We start from the raw sequence: 20851 nt of genomic DNA, 5'->3' as shown, positions 1-20851 counted from the left end.
TTGAGACCTTTGCTCTCATTGAAATTTTCTTTCTTGACTTTACCCTTTCCGGATGGCTCTCTTCTGAAAGGAGTGCAGTTGAGGTGGGATTTAAAAAACTTCCTGGGCATATACCCCTTCAGTTTTTCTTCTATTATATGTGGTTTTATACTTATTTCTATTTTGCCTTGTTTCAGAAATGGGACTAAGTTGAGTTACTAAGATGCAAACAATTCTATAACACACGATGGATATACAAATAATAAAAGTGAGAGAAAAAAAATAAATATAGGAACGAACTGTGGATCCAGGGTGGAGTTGACACACAGAGTGTATTTACAGACTCTGAAGTCATGGGCGTTTACCAGAGGTCAGCCATAGGCTGGCTCTGACCTTCCTAGAGGTCAGCACCAAATAAGAGACCACGAGCATAAAGCAACAATAAGCCCATTGCTTAGCAGAAGGAATCCTAATACAGAGCACAAGACTGGCCCACCGTTCGTCCCCCTCTGGGGCTGAGGCTGCCCCCTGACCCGCTCTCTTCCTCCTCTCAGGGTGGTGGACAACGAGGGGACCCTGCAGCTGAAGAGAAGCTTCCCCATTGAGCAGAGCTCGCACCCCATACGCAGCATTTTCTGCCCCCTCGTGTCCTTCCGCCAGGGGGCCTGTGTGGGTGAGTCCCATGGGGTCAGGGTGTCTGGGTGGCCAGGGAGGGGCAGGGACCAGGGCTGGTGCTGATCTGGCTCAGCTGTCACGACATCCTAATGCCCTGACTTCCTGGGCCTCAAGAACTCTCACGCCCCAGCAACCTCACACTTTGAACACAGACCCCCCCGCCCCAAACAGCCCAGAAACCTCACAGCCTAAGACACAGACCCCTCCCCGCCACCAGCAAAGAGCTCAGAGACCTCACACTCTGGACGCAGAGCCAAAACAGCTAGGTGACCTTGCATCTGGGGATGGTCCACCCCAGAGCCCCCAGCCCCGGGACCTCACACCTTGGACATAAATCCCTCAACACCTCAGAGACTTCACATGCAGGGCACCCCGCTGCCTCCTGCAACACCTCCTGATGGTCTCTCATCTGGGCAGTGACGGGCAGCAAGGACATGTGCGTGCATTTCTTTGACGTGGAGCGGGCAGCCAAGGCCGCCGTCAACAAGCTGCAGGGCCACAGCGCGCCTGTGCTGGATGTCAGCTTCAACTGCGGTGAGAGCCTGCTGGCTTCCAGCGACGCTAGCGGCATGGTCATCGTCTGGAGGCGGGAGCAGAAGTAGGAGACTTCCAGCCTTGCCACTGTCCACCTTCCCACCCGCCTCCGGCCCCAGCCTTGTGTTTGTAAATAAAGTTCCTGTGGTTGTGCCGATGACTGGCTCCCAGGTCTTCTGGGGTTGGGATGGGGGAGAGGGCAGCTCTAGGACCCAAGATGGGATGGGGGTTCACCTCCTAATTCATGCCTTCATGCATTGATTCATTGATGGATTCATTCAACAGCCGTTTATGAACGTCTGCCATGTCAGAGGCACCACTTCAAGTGTTTTACACAGTCACGCTTTGGACAGACATCGTGGAGCACCTCTGTGCGCCGGGACCTGTTCTAGGCACTGAGGGTACAAGCTGTGACTTAAACTGACAGGAATGGCTGCCCTCGTGGGGCTTACGTTCTAGCGGAGGCAGGTAGATAATAGACAAATATATAACAGGTCAGCTAAAGCTGAGCGTTGTGAGGAAAAAGGGCAGGGGATAGAGTGCAGGAGTGAGGGGAGGGTTAGGCTCTTTTTGGTGTCCTGATCAGGGAAGATGTTCCTGACAGTGTGAAATCTATTTTTCTTTAATTTTTATTTTATATTGGAGTATTACACTAGGTCCTTGTTGATTATTTTATGTATAGAAGTGTGTATATGTTAATCCCAAACTCCTAATTTATCCCTCCCCTCCTTTCCCCTTTGGTAACCATAAGTTTGTTTTCTATGTTTGTGGGTCTATTTCTATTTTGTACATAAGTTCATTTGTTTTCTGTTCTTAGATTCCACATATAAGCAATATCATATGATATTTGTCTTTCTCTGTCTGACTTAACTTCAGTTGGTCTGATAATGTCCAGGTCCATCCATGTTGCTGCAAATGGCATTATTTCATTCATTTTTATGGCTGAGTAATACTCTCTTGTATATATGTACCACATCTTCTTTATCCATTCATCTGTCCGTGGACATTTAGGTTGCTTCCATGTCTTGGCTATTGTAAATAGTGCTGCTATGAACATTGGGGTGGGTGTATCTTTTTGAATTTGCGTTTTCTCTGGGTATGAGACCCTTCCCTGTTCTGGTTGTACCTGCTGCCACCATGTGGGTTAATTCGGCCTGCAGGAGGCTTAGGCCTGACGTCACTGTGACCGTGACTAGTCACTGTTGCTGCAAGTCAGCTCTGGGCAAACTTGACCCTGGGAGTGACCACTGTGTGGCTTAGGAGGGACTGTGCTCCAGCACTTGCTAGAGAACCTCCCTCCTTCCCAGAGTGGAGAACACGGCTTCTGAAATGGCAGGGAAGTTAGGTTTGTGACTGACAACCAGCTTCCCTATTTTGTTTTATCTTAATTCATTCCTGCTCATTTTCCCTTTATTTTTTATAGAAATGTCAAACTCTTAATAGATGAGCATATTTACTTTATTTTTGATTTAGAGCCATTTATGCTTTACAGATGAGGTATCAGCATATGGATTTCTGAATAACTTTTAAAACTGCTGTTTTTAGGTCTGATGTTCTGTGGTTACACGCTAGGATTCATTACATAATTTAAGCACAGGGTGTTTAGAACAAGGAGCCAGGAACAAGTTCTCATTATATTATCTGGACAGAAAATGATTTCTCACTGACACTGTGAAGTTTAATAGTTCCAGCCACTGTCAGAGTGTAGTCCGGTCGATTGCCTAGGTTGTGTCTGTGACTTCTGATTCAGATAAGTGATTTAATTCTCATTTCAGTGCTGCCCTCTCCCAAGCTCAGAATTCTTCATAGAAGACCAAAACAAATAAAAAAATAGGACATGACAGTAAAATGTAATAAATTTTCCTACTTCAGATTCTGATAAGGAAGTAAATCATTGTATTCATCAATGGACTTATATTTCTTCCTCTTCTGATTTATTTCCTGGCATGGGAGACCCAGTTGCCTTAATGACGATCTGTCAATTGAGCGTAAGCCAACTAGTCTGTCTTGGGGCTTCTATGTCATTAAGTGGTCCTAGGGAAGGGCCACTGTAAGGGTTGTACAGACTGTGGACTGCACAATTCTGGGGACACTAAGCATGGAGAGGCTCTTTTCTAGTCCCTCTATCAGTGGTTGGGGTACTGGGACAAGGCTCCCAGCCTTTTCTCTGCTACTTAATCTTTTTTTCCCTACCAACACCCCACCCCAAATTTGGCTTCTTGGTCTCCAAATCAAAAGCTTGTCTCTCCCTCTGTCTTTCATGTTGACTTGGGCACATTTATTGAGGATGGACATGATTGGATCCCTCCTTTCCTTAACGCGCCCCCCACAGATACACATACGCCCCATCTGTGACAGATCCTATGGAATTTGGTTAAGTGCAGCCCCACACCAATGCCCAGACTGCTCTATAAACCTCTTTGTAAGGTTGCACAAACAGAGAGAAACTAAACCGTGCAGTGTAGGAGGTTCCATGCAGATTCCGAAAGTGATTTATCGTATGAAAAATTGGTTTTTGTTTATTTGTTTTTAGAATCTAGTTAATGGTCACAACCAGATGTATGATGGTCTCAGCAAAAGCAGACCATTTTGAGAAGCAAACAGACCAAAATAGGGAAAGAGTTGTATTAAAATGTGCAAAACACATATTTTCTGAATTAAAAATTAAACAGGAGGCACTAACAGGAGACTGGACGCTGCAGAAAACTCAGTAGTAAACCAGAGAACTATCTTTAGAAACACTCTCAAACAGAGCAAAACAAGAAAGAGATTAAAATGTTGAGAAAGAAGGAGCAGAAATGGAGCTAGAGAGGGAACTGAACAAGTGGAACTGTGGTAATAATCAATGATAATTTTTAAAGAAAAATCCTTTTCTAAGTGAAAAAAAAAACGTCTGGAAGTGAGAGATTTCACTCTGTTCCAAGCAAAATATGTGAAAAGGGATCATCAGATACACCTTGGTAAAAATTTAAAGGTCATATATGAGGAAAGAATCTTATAAGGAGCATCAAAGCAAAACAAACACACAAAATAAAGCTTGAAAACACCACCACCACCAGCAGAACCAGTGACCTAAAAACCACAAAGATGTGGCTTCAGGTAACGCAAGGAGAAAATGGATCAAATCTTCAGTGCTTTGAGAGTAAGCAAATTGGGGACAAGTTGTTTTTCGTACATGGAGACAATAGAAATGTTTTTAAATCTTCAAGAAAATGGACTATAATATAGTTTCTTTGATACATTACTCAAAGTAGCCCATTACCTTCATAAACTACTCCAGAACATGAAGAGAAAATCAAAATTAAGAACTCAAGGAGGACATCTTATCTTGAAAGACTGGACCAGCATTGAACACTAAAACAGGTTTCACACACACACACGCACACACACGCACACACACGGTTATACAGCTAAATTCAAGGATAAAACATTATTTCAAGAAGTGAATATTGTTAGAAAAATTGAAAAGGAAGATGACGTGGTTTGTACCACAGATAAAATAGCCAAATAAAGAGCGTTGGGAAACTAAGGGCTGAATTATTCATATTTGATCTTGAGAGTAAAATCATATTTCACGCTTACCTTTGAAAATCATGTAGTTATAAGTTTAAAATATTTTAGGGAAATTTCAACTTAACCAAGATACAATTCCAAATAGAATTGCAGAATCTAATAATCATTTCACAATGTATATGTATATCAAATCATCACATTGTACACTTTAAATATATATAATTTTGTCATTTATATGCTAATAAAGCTGAGTGAAAAAAGAATTCTGGGGAGTGGGACTGGAGCTTGAGGTGGTGAGGAGATCATTATATAACTTTTTATATTTTTTGAATTTGATGACATTTTATTATTTTAAAACCTATTATTAGGAAACAAAGACAAGCATAAGGCATAGTGTTCCTTTCTAGAAAAATAAATTGCAGAATCTAAGAGCAAACCTAGTGTAGTCTTTATGGCAAAAGACAAGTAGCAATAGAAGGTAATGGCAACAGTACATAAAAAACTGAAAACAGAACCAGAAGACTGGGGGAAAAAAAGTCCTAGGAGAAGTCTTGACCATAAATGTGAACTCCCTGATGGCCCCTGCAGCCATTATGACACATTCTGTCTTCTTGAGGTTGGCATATGATCATCTCTCTTTTACTTTCCTATTTAATTCCTTGAGCTCCCATGGGCCATATTATCAGGAATTCCTCTTGAGGAATAATCAGTATATTCCTCTGGAGGCCTCTTCCCTTCCCCTTCCCCCTTAGTTGTCCAGGAACCCCAGGAGGGTGGCTTTGTCCAAGGAGGGTCAGACCACTGCCCAACACCACTGCTGTGGCTCCTTGCTTCACAAAGCTGCTGTGGGAGACTGGTCCTGCCAGGCTGATGGTTGCCACTGGGATGACTTCGCTGGCCAGAAGATCAGCGGCTAGGTTTTGCTGTTGTTTTAAGTTGGGAGAGACATGAACATGTCTACAAGCTGAAGAGAAAGGATCAATAGGGACCAAGAAATCGAAGGCATAGATGACAGACTGGATAGTTGATGGATCAGTGGGCAGTTAAGGGATGAAGAAGCAGTTAAGGATGGGTAAAGGCATAGTTATGCCTTCGCCCATTCTCCACCATGGATGGCAGAAAACCTCATCTCCAGGTTAACAGAGAATATAGAGGTCCCGAGATACAAACCTCCCCCATGCCCCTGCATCCACAGCTTCGCATTCCTCCCTTCTCACCTCAGTAGAAAAGGCGTCCCCTCTGCTGTCCAAAGCTAGCTTCCATGATGGCCCTGTTTCCCAGACAGTGAACAAGAAAGAGACTGGGACCCATCCTCAGCCAAGCACATCCAACCCTAGTTGATGCCTCTCAGCTCACCCTCTTGCCCTGTTTCCTCTGCCCCAGCAGCCCTTACTGGTATGCCTACACTCACATTGCTTCCTGAGTGCCCCGACGTCCAACTGTCTGTTCGTAGTGCTCGCTTGCTTGACATCCTTCAAGAGATTCCCTTCACCTGTGGAAGAAAACCCAGATGCCCCATGTGTGCCTTTCATCATTGGGCCCCACCTGCCAACTCTCTAACTTATCTCTTGCTTCATTTCCCTATGTTCTAGTCATCCTAAGAATCCTGACCGTCTGGGTTCAAATCGTGGCTCCACCACGTACTAGCCATGTGCCCTTGGGCAATTTGCTGGAGCTCTCTGGGCCTTAGTTCTTCATCTGTAAAATGGGGATAGTCCAAGCTCCTACTTAAAGGGTTGTTGTGAGGTTAAATGAGTTCATACATGTGAAGCAGTTAGATCGCTATCTGGCGTACACTAAGCACGTGATAAATCGTAGCTCCTGTTATTAGTACTTTGTACAGCTCCTGAGATGTACCATCCTCTCGCTCTCCTTGTATCTTGGAGGATATGGTTTTCTCCCATTCCTCCCAACCTTCTTCCCCTCCCCACCCTACTTTTCTGACTAGCAAATTGTCCTTCATCTGCAGGGTCCGTCTGCTCTATTGACACCTCGACTGTGGAGCATTCCTAGATTTCCCCCTTGATGTGTATACATGCCAGACTGGATGAGGAGTACTTTTTCTGAGCTGGACATATCTTTATTATAGCCCTTTTTCTACTTTGTTGACTTGGCCTTCCTCTTGGTCTGTGATTAACTGTAGGGTGCAGGCATGGAGGGCTGGGAGTCAACTCTAGTCCATTCTTCTCTTATTTTCCATCAGTTGATGTGGCCTGACATGAACTAAGTACTCATTTAGTGTTTGTTGAATGAATGAATACATAGGTAAGGGACATGTGCAGACAGAACACTGTAGAAGAAATATAATTTCCAAGCAAATAAGAGATGTTTAAGTTTATTAGTAATCAAATCACTGTTGATTAAAATGAGACATCATTCTTACCTGATGAGTTAGGAAACACTTTTAAAAATGATAGTATCTATTTCTGTGGCCTCTTTCTTGTTGCTGGTGGGAGGGTAAAAGCAATTTAACACCATGTATCAAGATCCTTTAAAATGTCCTTTTCTTTTGCCCACCTAATTGTACTTCTGGGACAGTAACAGAAATAATTTTAAATACAAGCAAATGTTTATGCGTAAATATGTACATTATGACATTATTTATATAAAAATTTGAGAAAAGCGCACAAAATATCCAATAATAGAAGAATGGATTAGCATTTTGGTTTCAGAAGAATGTGTGATGATAAGAAATGTATTAGTTAAAGGAAAAAAGCAGACTATAGAATATGTTCACAACTATTAAGAAAAAAAAGACAAGTAGATACCCATGCATAGAAAAGAGAGTGTGAGGAAGTATACCAGAATGATTACTTGGTTATATTTGGATGGTGGGAGCGTGTATGGGTTTTCTTCCTGCTTTTATATATTATCCAAATTCTCTATATTTAGAAATGTGTTCCTTTTACAATGGAGTAAAACCAATAAATTTTATATTTTAAAGTGTGTGCTCAGAAACAATTAAGAATCTGATTATATTTTGTTTGATATGTTTTGACATCAGTAAGTCTTAAATTACGAAGTTGATTTTAAGTACCGGAAGGCACAGATCTGGTCTTGTGTTCAGCCGATCATGTGACTAGTAAATAACCTGTGGGCTTATATGAGGTCACCCTCCATGTAAGAACCCGCAGTTGTCACAGGGCTTAGCATGGCCTCTAAAACATCACATCTGGCCACCAATGAGAAAGAGTTAAAAACAAAAAGCCAAACAAGTGAGGTTTGCTTGGAGACAGATAATCCCTGAACACAGGATGGGTGTTAATGAAAAGGAAGGTGGTAGAAAACGAATCACTTTGCTTGTAAATGAAATGCATATTCATTCTTCTCTGCCCGCATCGCAAGTTAAGCACCATCATCCCGGCGTCCACTTGCTGGATGCAAAAATCTTGCAAAAACCTTGACATGATTTAAAAAACAAAAAACAAAAGAAACCTCACTGTTGTCTTAGCTTGCTTAAATGCATATTGTACCAAATTGTAGAAGAATTATAGATGAGCGTTTTTAAGGGTTTCTAAAATTGTACCCCTATGAAGAATATTGCTAATAATATACAGCAATTACTGGTAACTGCATGAGAATATCTCATTTTGTTTGGCTGCACTTAAACAACCCCAAAGTTGAGTGCACCAAGACATACTGGATTTCAAACTAAATAAATCAAAATTACCATGTACATTCCACTACATGTCAAAACAGGAAAAGCCATAGTATTTGATGTGAAATGAAGATTAGAGCAGTAATAGAAAACTAGAAGCTGCTTACATTTATTTGGAATAAGAAAACAAGCCCAATGATTTTCAATGCAGATGTACTTCTCTTTGAGAAAATACATCAGAAAATCAATTTACAAAGCAGAGAAATTTGGCAGTAATTATTATACTGTCAAAAGATTCTTTAGTTTCTGAAGAACTTATTTTCAGAGTTCAGTGTGCTTGCTTGTCGTTAACAACTTGACAGATATTAGAGGAATTTAAAGCTAAGGTGTTAGGTGCCATTGCCAATTAAAAATGACCAAAATGAAGATAGAGTATCTTTATATGTAATAGAGAGTGAAAGGGGGCGTCTAATTTGAATTCTAAGAGTTAAGCATTTATGCAGTGTCTCAAATCTATCCATCATATAAAGGAAGGCACACCTGGAGCTTATTACTTGATCACTTCAGACTTAAATCCTGAATTTGACTATTTAAAACAAGCGTACCATCTTCCATTTACATTCTGTGATAAATTCCATGATTTCACTCATCAAAGACATTTCACATTTTTCCAAGGTAAACTTGCTTAAAGGAGGTAACTCATCCAGTTTAATACAACATGAAACTGTCCTCATTTTGGGATGATGAGAATAAAAATTGCTATTGTTTATTGAGCTTTCATACAGTTCCAGGCACTATAGAAAGCTAAATGCTTTTCATACCTTGCAAACTTAACCCTCATTTTTCATTTATTCAGAAAACTATTTATTACAGAGTGCTTACTATGTGTCAGGGACTATTGAATGTGTTGGGGATTCAGCAATGAACAAAACAGACAAATAGCCCTGCCCTCTGTGGAGCTTACGTTCTGGCAGGGGAATAAAGATGATATACAGAATAAGAAAATAAATGATATACTAGGTTGGCGTACGATGAATGCCACTGAGGAAAAGAGAGCAGAGAAGGGGTTAGGGAATGCCAGGCTTATAGGGGGAGGGGTCACACTTTTGAAAAGGATGGTTAGAGAAGGCCTCATGGAGAAGATGACACCCAAACAGATGTGCCTGCCTTGTTTGAGGAAGAGCAAGGAGTGCAGTATGGTGGGTGCAGAGAGAAAGAGAGGGGACAAGGTCTGAGAGAGAGAGTAGAAGAGGGGCCGCATCATGTCGGGCCTGGTAGGCCATCATGAGGCTTTTGGGTGCAACTTCAGGAGAGATGGTAAGCCCTCAGAGGCTTTTGAACAGAGGCATGATATGATCTGACTTAACGTTTTCACAGGATCATCCTGGCTCCTTCGGTAACATAAAATTCTGTGAAGCAGGTGGTCTTGTCCAATTTCACAGATAAGGAACAGAGCCTCAGAAACGTTAAAAATTTGCCAAAGTTCCCATTTATTAGCGAATTTGTGGGGCTGCAATTTTAATCCAGGTCTGTATAATTTGGAAGCTCCCATTTTCCCCACTAAACCACACTGCCTCCCAATTGCAAACAGGTTGTGACCCAGGTTGGGGTAGATGATTTTCTTATAGTCTGTGGTGACCTCTTTTTTTCTTTTTTCTCCGGAGTCCCTTGGCCTCTCTGGCGAGGCCACCATGTCACACAACTCCAGGGGACACAATTTATACCATAAGTCTATAAATGTTCTCCCTGGAGGTGGGCAGTACCCAGCCAACATGGCCATGTGTAACGGCTTTGTTCTCCAGTGAGACTGAAGAGCTCTGTAAATGGTTTTGAGCTATAGTTAGGCTGGTAGCAAAATCTGGTAAGACATTTGTACTGGCTCCATTTGATCTATCTTTCCATTTCTCCTTCCTCTGACACATATTCTACCAGCTGTCCCTACTACTCTCTGCGGTCTGGTAACACACTAGTCCAGCACTATGCCAGGCTAGGACGTAAGTTATGGGAAGGCAGGGTGTTCTACTCTGTATGGGCGGGCAGCTTAGGCCCACAAGTAACAGAAAACCTGAGGGAATGTAAGATGTGAGCAGGTGTGCCTGGCTTCTGATTAGACAAAGTGAAACACATTTTATTTGTTGAATATCCAATTGAAGGAGATGATAGGGTGCTATCTAACTGTCATTAAAATTGCTGCTTGGTTTAATTTAGGCTCAACCAGATTTTCTTGTAAGCCTTAGGGCCCAAGGCTTAGACTCTTGAGCCCTTGTTTACATTGAAACTAGTTTTTTTAGTTTGTTCGAAAGACATTGCTTACACTTTAACAATTCGATATGTAAGAAAATACCCCGAGATTCAGACCTTTAAAATGAAGTTTCGGGGCTTCCCTGGTGGTGCAGTGGTTGAGAGAGAGTCCACCTGCCGATGCAGGGGGACACGGGTTCGTGCCCCGGTCCGGGAAGATCCCACATGCCGCGGAGCGGCTGGGCCCGTGAGCCATGGCCGCAGAGCCTGCGCGTCCGGAGCCTGTGCTCCACAACGGGAGAGGCCACAACAGTGAGAGGCCCGCGTACCGAAAAAAAAAAAAAAAAAATGAAGTTTTGATGCACCATTACTTGACTGGGTGACTTTAATGGAATTATGTCTTGTAAAACTGTTTAGCATTTCAAGTTTCAGAATTCTGCATAGTTACCTCAATACCTTAGAGCAGTTTGGCTTTTCTTTTAGTCTTATGGCTTTAATTAAAAAAATGGAGAGAAAATCATGGCAGCATCCCTTATAAGATTAATTAAATATTACTGTAATGATCTGTATAAAATATTAGTGCCAGAAGCATAGTACAATGTTGAGTAAAGGCAAAGGTGACTGCCATTTGAGTCTTTAAGATGAACAGTAGTAATCACAGAATACCAGATCACTAAAATTACGGCTACTTTTTAAAGTGCGTTTTTATTTTCCTTAAATGATGGGGCAGGAAGTACCAAGATGAGCATTTGCTCTCAGATCGTATTTGAGGTTCACTCTGAAGGTTTAAGTGAGAAAGGGCTATGTGTGATGGAAGTTGGACCTTTGTTTTTGTGACTGCTGCTAGCAAAAATGGAGTATGCAGAAAACATTTTGGTGGGTCCTCAATAAGTTAAACATAAAATTACTATATGACCCAGTGATTCTACTCCTAGGTATATACCTAAAGAATTGAAAACAGGTGTTCAAGCAAAAACTTGTACATGAATGTTCATAGCAGCACTATTCACAGTAACCAAAAGGGGGAAACAACCCCAGATGTCCACTGATGCATGAATAGATAAGCAAAATGTGGTACATTCGAACAATGGACTATTATTCAGCCATAAAAAGGAAGGAAGTACTGATACCTGTTGCAACATGTACGAGCATGAATACATTATGCTAAGCGAGAGAAGCCAGACACAAAAGACCATACTGCATAACTCCATTTATATGAAATATCCAGATAGGTAGTCTGCAGAGATAGAAAGCAGATTAGTGGTGGCCAGGTGGGGAGAGGGCTGGGGGAAGGAAGAAACTGGAGTGATTGCTTCTTTGGGGTGATAGAAATATTTTGGAACAAATAGAGGTGTGGTTGCATGACATTATGAATGCGCTAAATGCCACTAATGGCAGATTTTCTGTATTTCACCACAATAAAAAGAAACGGAATGTGCTACTTTTGAAAAGATTCCTCATTCTTGGTGAAGCCCATTAAAGTTTGACAGGGTGAGGTGGGTCCTAAAGAAGGGACACGTGGCAAACACAGGGCAAAGGGTTTAGTAGGGCGAGGCTTGCACTGCCTGACTGGGATCGCCGGTGCCAGGACCTGGCTCGTGTGGGTGCAGCAGCCACCCTGGCCGCCACTCAGGGGCCCCTGGTGTCCTACACGACTGAGGGCGGCTTTAAGTGTGGGGCAGCTTGTTTGGAATCCTCACATAAAGACATGGAAAGCGAGATAGCTTCAAGATGGCGGAGGAGTAAGACGTGGAGATCACCTTCCTCCCTACAAATACATCAGAAACACATCTACATGTGGAACAACTCCTACAGAACACCTACTGAATACTGGCAGAAGACCTCAGACTTCCCAACAGGCAGGAAACTCCCCACGTACCTGGGTAGGGCAAAAGAAAAAAGAAAAAACAGACAAAAGAATAGGGATGGGACCTGCACCAGTGGGAGGAAGCTGTGAAAGAGGAAAGGTTTCCACACACTAGGAAGCCCCTTCGCGGGCGGAGACTGCGGGTGGTGGAGGGGGGAAGCATCGGAGCCATGGTAGAGAGCGCAGCAACAGGGGTGCGGAGGGCAAAGCAGAGAGATTCCCACACACAGGATCGATGCTGACCGGTACTCATCAGCCCGAGAGGCTTGTCTGCTCACCCGCCAGGGCAGGTGGGGCTGGGAGCTGAGGCTTGGGTTTTGGTCTGATCCCAGGGAGAGGACTGGGGTTGGCGGCGTGAACACAGCCTGAAGGGGGCTAGTCGCCACAGCTAGCCAGAAGGGAGTCTGGGAAAAAGTCTGGACCTGCCTAAGAGGCAAGAGACTATTGTTTCAGGGTGCGCAACGAGAGGGGATTCAGAGCACTGCCTAAATGAGCTCCAGAGACGGGCACGAGCTGCGGCTAACAGCGCGGACCCCAGAGACGGGCGTGAGACGCTAAGGCTGCTGCTGCGGCCACCAAGAAGCCTGTGTGCGAGCACAGGTCACTATCCACACCCCTGGGGAGCCTGTGCAGCCCGCCGTTGCCAGGGTCCCGGGATGCAGGGACAACTCCCCCGGGAGAATGCACGGCGCGCCTCAGGCTGGTGCAACATCATGGCGGCCTCTGCCGCTGCAGGCCCGCCCCGCACTCCATACCCCTCCTTCCCCCCAGCCTGAGTGAGCCAGAGCCCCCTAATCAGCTGCTCCTTTAACCCTGTCCTGTCTGAGTGGGAAGCAGATGCCCTCAGGCAATCTACAAGCAGAGGCAGGGCCAAATCCAAAGCTGAACCCCAGGAGCTGTGCAAACAAAGAAGAGAAAGGGAAATCTCTCCCAGCAGCCTCAGGAGCAGCAGATTAAATCTCCACAATCAACTTGATGTACCCTGAGTCTGTGGAATACCTGAATGGACAATGAATCATCCCCAAATTGAGGCAGTGGACTTTGGGATCAACTGTAGACTTGGGGTTTGCTTTCTGCATCTAATTTGTTTCTGGTTTTATGTTTATCTTAGTTTAGTATTTAGAGCTTATTATCATTGGTAGATTTGTTTACTGATTTGGTTGCTCTCTTCCTTTTTTTTAATATATATATATATTTTTTTTCTTTTTCTCCTTTTGTGAGTATGTGTGTGTATGCCTCTTTGTGTGATTTTGTCTGTATACCTTTGCTTTTACCATTTGTCCTAGGGTTCTATCGGTTTTTTTGCTTTTTTTGGAGTTTTTTTACAGATCATTGAAATTACTTTATTATTTATAGCACTTCTAACACTTAAACAAATTATTATTTTATGGTTATTCATTCCCCAAGAAGAAAATGGGTACAGGATCTTTCAGTAACGAAGTTGGAACATTGTAAAAATAAATACAGCATTTGACAAGGAAGATGACATAAGTCTGTCCTGTCATTTGATGTAGAAACAAATGCTGCTTAACAAGATTGAGTCTCTGGTATTATTTATCTCTACTAACACTTCTTAGAAGTCTTGTGCCTTAACAAAATGCTGTGTGATGACAGGTTATAATATAATCCCAAGATTAAAGCTATTTTGCTTATACTTATCTATTTCCATAATGTATTATTTTTTTTAATTTATTTTTTATACCGCAGGTTCTTATTAGTCATCCATTTTATGCACATCAGTGTATACATGTCAATCCCGATCGCCCAATTCATCACACCGTGACCCCCACCCCCCACTGTTTTTTTTTAAGTATACTTTTCAGCTCTTTTTATCATTGGTGGACTTGTGTTTTGGTTTGATTGCTCTCTCTTTCTTTCTTTTTTTAATTACTTTTATAATTTTTCATTTTTAATAATTTTTAATGTTTTAATTGTTTATTTTAATTATTTTATTTTACTTACTATCTTTCTTTCTTTCTTTTTTTATTCCCTCCTTTTTCTTCTGAGCTGGTGGCTGACAGAGCCTTGGTGCTCCAGCCAGGCATCAGGCCTGAGCCTCTGAGGGGGTAAGAGCCGAGTTCAGGACACTGGCCCACCAAAGACCTCCCGGCCCCACGTAATATCAAACGGCGAAAGCTCTCTCAGAGATCTCCATCTCAACGCTATGACCCAGCTCCACTCAACGTCCAGCAAGCTACAGTGCTGAACACCCTATGCCAAACAACTAGCAAGACAGGGACACAACCCTGCCCATTAGCAGAGAGGCTGCCTAAAATCATAATAAGTTCACAGACACCCCAAAACACACCAACAGACACAGTCCTGCCCACCAGAAAGACAAGATCCAGCCTCACCCACCAGAACTCAGGCACCAGTCCCCTCCACCAGGAAGCCTACACAACCCACTGAATCAAACTTACCCACTGGGGGCAGACACCAAAAACAACAGGAACTATGAACCTGCAGCCTGAGAAAAGGAGACCCCAAACACAGTAAGTTAAGCAAAAGGAGAAGACAGGAAAACACACAGCAGGTGAAGGAGCAAGATAAAAACCCACCAGACCACACACATGAAGAAGAAATAGGCAGTCTACCTGAAAAAGAATTCAGAATAATGATAGTAAAGATGATCCAAAATCTTGGCAGAAGAATAGACAAAATGCAAGAAACATTTAACAAGGACCTAGAAGAACTAAAGATGAAACAAGCAATGATAAACAACACAATAAATGAAATGAAAAATACTCTAGATGGGATCAATAGCAGAATAACTGAGGCAGAAGAAGGGATAAGTGACCTGGAAGATAAAATAGTGGAAATAACTACTGCAGAGCAGAATAAAGAAAAAAGAATGAAAAGAACAGAGGACAGTCTCAGAGACCTCTGGGACAACATTAAACACACGAACATTCGAATTATAGGTGTCCCAGAAGAAGGAGAGAAAAAGACGGGGACTGAGAAAATATTTGGAGAGATTACAGTTGAAAACTTCCCTAATATGGGAATGGAAATAGTTAATCAAGTCCAGGAAACACAGAGTCCCATACAGGATAAATCCAAGGAGAAACACACCAAGACACATATTAACCAAACTAGCAAAAATTAAATGCAAAGAAAAAATATTAAAATCAGCAAGGTAAAAGTAACAAATAACATACAAGGGACTCCCCATAAGGTTAACAGCTGATCTTTCAGCAGACACTCTGCAAGCCAGAAGGGAGTGGCAGGACATATTTAAAGTGATGAAGGAGAAAAACCTACAACCAAGACTGGTCTACCCAGCAAGGACCTCATTCAGATTCAATGGAGAAATTAAAACCTTTACAGACAAGCAAAAGCTAAGAGAATTCAGAACCACCAAACCAGCTTTACAACAAATGCTAAAGGAACTTCTCTAGGCAGGAAACACAAGAGAAGGAAAAGACCTACAATAACAAACCCAGAACAATTAAGAAAATGGTAATAGGGACACACATATCAGTAACTACCTTAAATGTAAATGGATTAAGTGCTCCAACCAAAAGACACAGACTGGCTGAATGGATACAAAAACAAGACCCGCGGCTTCCCTGTTGGCACAGTGGTTGAGAGTTCGCCTGCCGATGCAGGGGACACGGGTTCGTGCCCCGGTCCAGGAAGATCACACATGCCGCAGAGCAGCTAGGCCCGTGAGCCATGGCCACTGAGCCTGTGCGTCCGGAGCCTGTGCTCTGCAACAGTCGAGGCCACAACGGTGAGAGGCCCGCGTACCGCAAAAATAAATAAATAAATAAACAACACCCGTATATACGCTATCTACAAGAGACCCACTTCAGACCGAGGGACACATACAGACTGAAAGTGAAGGGATGGAAAAAGATATTCCATGCAAATGTAAATCAAAAGAAAGCTGGAGTAGCAATTCTCATATCAGACAAAATAGACGTTAAAACAAAGACTATTACAAGAGACAAAGAAGGATACTACATAATGATCAAGGGATCAATCCAAGAAGAAGATATGACAATTGTAAATATTTATGCACCCAACATAGGAGCACCTCAATGCTTAAGGCAAATGTTAACAGCCATAAAAGGGGAAATCAACAGTAACAAAATCATAGAAGGGGACTTTAACACCCCACTTTCACCAATGGACAAATCATCCAAAGTGAAAATAAATAAGGAAACACAAGCTTTAAATGATACATTAAACAAGATGGACTTAATTGATATTGATAGGACATTCTATCCAAGACAACAGAATACACTTTCTTCTCAAGTGCTCATGGAACCTTCTCCAGGATAGATCATCTCTTGGGTCAGAAACCAAGCCTTGGTAAATTTACGAAAATTGAAATCGTATCAAGTATCTTTTCTGACCTCAATGCTATGAGACCAGATATCAATTACAGGAAAAAATCTGCAAAAAATACAAGCACATGGAGGCTAAACAAAACACTACTAAATAACCAAGAGATCACTGAAGAAATCAAAGAGGAAATCAAAAAATACCCAGAAACAAATGACAATGAAAACACGACGACCCAAAACCTATGGGATGCAGCAAAAGCAGTTGTAAGAGGGAAGTCTATAGCCATACAATCCTACCTCAAGAAACAGGAAACATCTCAAATAAACAACCTAACCTTACACCTAGAGCAATTAGAGAAAGAAGAACAAAAAACCCCCAAAGTTAGCAGAAGGAAAGAAATCATAAAGATCAGATCAGAAATAAATGAAAGAGAAATGAAGGAAACAATAGCTAAGATCAATGAAACTAAAAGCTGGTTCTTTGAGAAGATAAACAAAATTGATAAACCATTAACCAGACTCATCAAGAAAAAAAGGGAGAAGACTCAAATCCATAGAATTAGAAATGAAAAAGAAGTAACAACTGACACTGCAGAAATACAAAGGATCATGAGAGATTACTACAAGCAAGTATATGCCAATAAAATGGACTACCTGGAAGAAATGGACAAATTCTTAAAAAAACACAACCTCCTGAGACTGAACCAGGAAGAAATAGAAAATATAAACAGACCAATCACAAGCACTGAAATTGAGATTGTGATTTTAAATCTTCCAACAAACAAAAACCCAGGACCAGCTGGATTCACAGATGAATTCTATCAAACATTTAGTGAAGAGCTAACACCTATCCTTCTCAAACTCTTCCAAAGTATAGCAGACGGAGGAACACTCCCAAACTCATTCTACGAGGCCACCATCACCCTGATACCGAAGCCAGGCAAAGATTTCACAAAAAAAGAAAACTACCTACCAATATCACTGATGAACATAGATGCAAAAATCCTCAACAAAATACTAGCAAACAGAATCCAACAGCACAGTAAAAGGATCATACACCATGATCAAGTGGGATTTATCCCAGGAATGCAAGGATTCTTCAATATATGCAAATCAATCAATGTGATAAACCATATTAACAAATTGAATGAGAAAAACCATATGATCATCTCAATAGATGCAGAAAAAGCTTTCAAGAAAATTCAACACTCATTTATGATAAAAACCCTCCAGAAAGTAGGCATAGAGGGAACTTACCTCAACATAATAAAGGCCATATATGACAAACCCACAGCCAACATCATTCTCAATGGTGAAAAACTGAAACCATTTCCACTAAGATCAGGAACAAGACAAAGTTGCCCACTCTCATCACTATGATTCAACATAGTTTTGGAAGTTTTAGCCACAGCAATCAGAGGAGACAAAGAAATAAGAGGAATCCAAATTGGAAAAGAAGATGTAAATAGTCACTGTTTGCAGATGACATGATGCTATACCTAGAGTATCCCAAAGATGCTACCAGAAAACTACTAGAGCTAATCAATGAATTTGGTAAAGTAGCAGGATATAAAATTAATGCACAGAAATCTCTTGCATTCCTATACACTAATGATGAAAAATCTGAAAGAGAAATTAAGGAAACACTCCCATTTGCCATTGCAACAAAAAGAATAAAATACCTAGGAATAAACCTACCTAAGGAGACAAAAGACCTGTATGCAGAAAACTATAAGACACTGATGAAATAAATTAAAGATGATACAGACAGATGGAAAGATATACCATGTTCTTGGATTGGAAGAATCAACATTCTGAAAATGACTCTACTACCCAAAGCAATCTACAGATTCAATGCAATCCCTATCAAACTATCACTGGCATTTTTCACAGAACTAGAACAAAAGATTTCACAATTTGTATGGAAACACAAAAGACCCTGAGTAGCCAAAGCAATCTTGAGAACGAAAAATGGAGCTGGAGGAATCAGGCTCCCTGACTTCAGACTATACTACAAAGCTACAGTAATTAAGGCAGTATGGTACTGGCACAAAAACAGAAATATAGATCAGTGGAGCAAGATAGAAAGCCTAGAGATGAATCCACACACATATGGTCACCTTATCTTTGCTAAAGGATGCAAGAATATACAATGGAGAAAAGACAGCCTCTTCAATAAGTGGTGCTGGGAACACTGGACAGCTACATGTAAAAGAATGAAATTAATTAGAACACTCCCTAACACCATACACAAATATAAACTCAAAATGGATTAAAGACCTAAATGTAATGCCAGACACTCTAAAACTCCTAGAGTAAAACATAGGCAGAACACTCTATGACATACATCACAGCAAGATCCTTTTTGACCCACCTCCTATAGAAATGGAAATAAAAGCAAAAATAAACAAATGGGACCTAATGAAACTTAACAGCTTTTGCACAGCAAAGGAAACCATAAACAAGACAAAAAGACAACCCTCAGAATGGGAGAAAATATTTGCAAATGAAGCAACTGACAAAGGGTTAATCTCCAAAATATACAAGCAGCTCATGCAGCTCAATATCAAAAAAACAAACAACCCAATCCAAAAATGGGCCAAAGACCTAAATAGACATTTCTCCAAAGAAGATATACAGATTGCCAACAAACACATGAAAGGATGCTCAACATCACTAATCATTAGAGAAATGCAAATCAAAGCTGCAATGAGGTATCACCTCTCACTGGTCAGAATGGCCATCAAAAACTCTAGAAACAATAAATGCTGGAGAAGGTGTGGAGAAAAGGAAGCCGTCTTGCACTGTTGGTGGGAATGTGAATTGATACAGCCACTGTGGAGAACAGCATGGAGCTTCCTTAAAAAGCTAAAAATAGAACTACCATATGACCCAGCAATCCCACTACTGGGCGTATACCCTGAGAAAACCATAATTCAAAAAGAGTCATGTACAGCAATGTTCATTGCAGCTCTATTTACGATAGCCAGGACGTGGAAGCGTCCTAAGTGTCCATCGACAGCTGAATGGTTAAAGAAGATGTAGCACATATATACAATGGAATATTACTCAGCCGTAAAAAGAAACGAAATTGAGGTATTTGTAGTGAGGTGGATGGACCTAGAGACTGTCATACAGAGTGAAGTAAGTCAGAAAGAGAAAAACCAATACCGTATGCTAACACATATATATGGAGTCTAAAGAAAAAATATGGTTCTGAAGAACCTAGGGGCAGGACAGGAATAAAGACACAGATGTAGAGAATGGACTTGAGTACATGGGGAGGGGGAAGGGTAAGCTGACACGAAGTGAGAGAGTAGCATGGACATACATATATACTATCAAATGTAAAATAGACAGCCAGTGGGAAGCAGCCACATAGCACAGGGAGATCAGCTCCGTGCTTTGTGACCACCTGGAGGGGTAGGATAGGGAGAGTGGGAGGGAGACGCAAGAGGGAGGAGATACGGGGATATATGTATATGTATAGCTGATTCACTTTGTTATAAAGCAGAAACTAACACACCATTGTAAAGCAATTATACTCCAATAAAGTTGTTAAAAAATAATAAAATTTAAAAAGAAAAGACATGGAAAGCAGTGGAATACTGAGGTGTTTAAAACCCAGGCATGCAGAACACAGCAGATATAAATTTTCGCTGCAGTGAGGTCAGGATAATTTCAGTTTATCCAATGGAAAGGAAAATAAACTTTTTTTTAAGCATCTTTATTGGAGTATAATTGCTTTACAATGGTGTGTTAGTTTCTGCTTTATAACAAAATGAATCAGCTATGCATATACATATAGCCCCATACGTCCTCCCTCTTGCGTCTTCCTCCCACCCTCCCTATCCCACCTCTCTAGAGGAAAATAAACTTTTATGACCTGGTGGGGCTAGAGCAGGTTTAGTTAAAGGTACGTGGTAAGTTTCTAGTTATTGCTGCAGACGCTCTTTTCCCTCGTCCTTGGGAGTGTGCCAACTTCTTCTTCATGCTGTTTTCTATCCTCAAAAAGAAAAAGATTTCAAATGGGTATTTTTCTGACTATAAAAGTAATATTTGGGGCTTCCCTGGTGGCGCAGTGGTTGAGAGTCTGCCTGCCAATGCAGGGGACACGGGTTCGTGCCCCAGTGCGGGAAGATCCCACATGCC

At 41.7% G+C, this 20851-nt stretch overlaps 1 protein-coding gene across 1 annotated transcript; it reads left to right on the top strand.

Annotated features, from left to right (window-relative positions):
* The first annotated feature begins 332 nt into the window (after nucleotides 1–332).
* Nucleotides 333–1256, top strand: LOC136142703 (WD repeat-containing protein 13-like). Its single transcript, XM_065900991.1, has 3 exons — nucleotides 333–349; nucleotides 534–652; nucleotides 1072–1256. Exons 1-3 carry the CDS (start codon nucleotides 333–335, stop codon nucleotides 1254–1256), a joined length of 321 nt encoding a protein of 106 aa, XP_065757063.1.
* The last annotated feature ends 19595 nt before the right edge of the window (nucleotides 1257–20851 follow it).

This window comes from Phocoena phocoena, chromosome X (assembly GCF_963924675.1).
Source record: "Phocoena phocoena chromosome X, mPhoPho1.1, whole genome shotgun sequence".
Lineage (NCBI taxonomy): Eukaryota > Metazoa > Chordata > Mammalia > Artiodactyla > Phocoenidae > Phocoena > Phocoena phocoena.
This window is presented reverse-complemented; position numbering and strand designations above follow the sequence as displayed.

What these genes read in the sequence shown, in the direction of transcription:
- LOC136142703 (XM_065900991.1), top strand. An exon ending in CCGCCAGGGGGCCTGTGTGG is followed by an intron (nt 653 to 1,071) that starts GTGAGTCCCATG and finishes TCATCTGGGCAG; the next exon opens with TGACGGGCAGCAAGGACATG.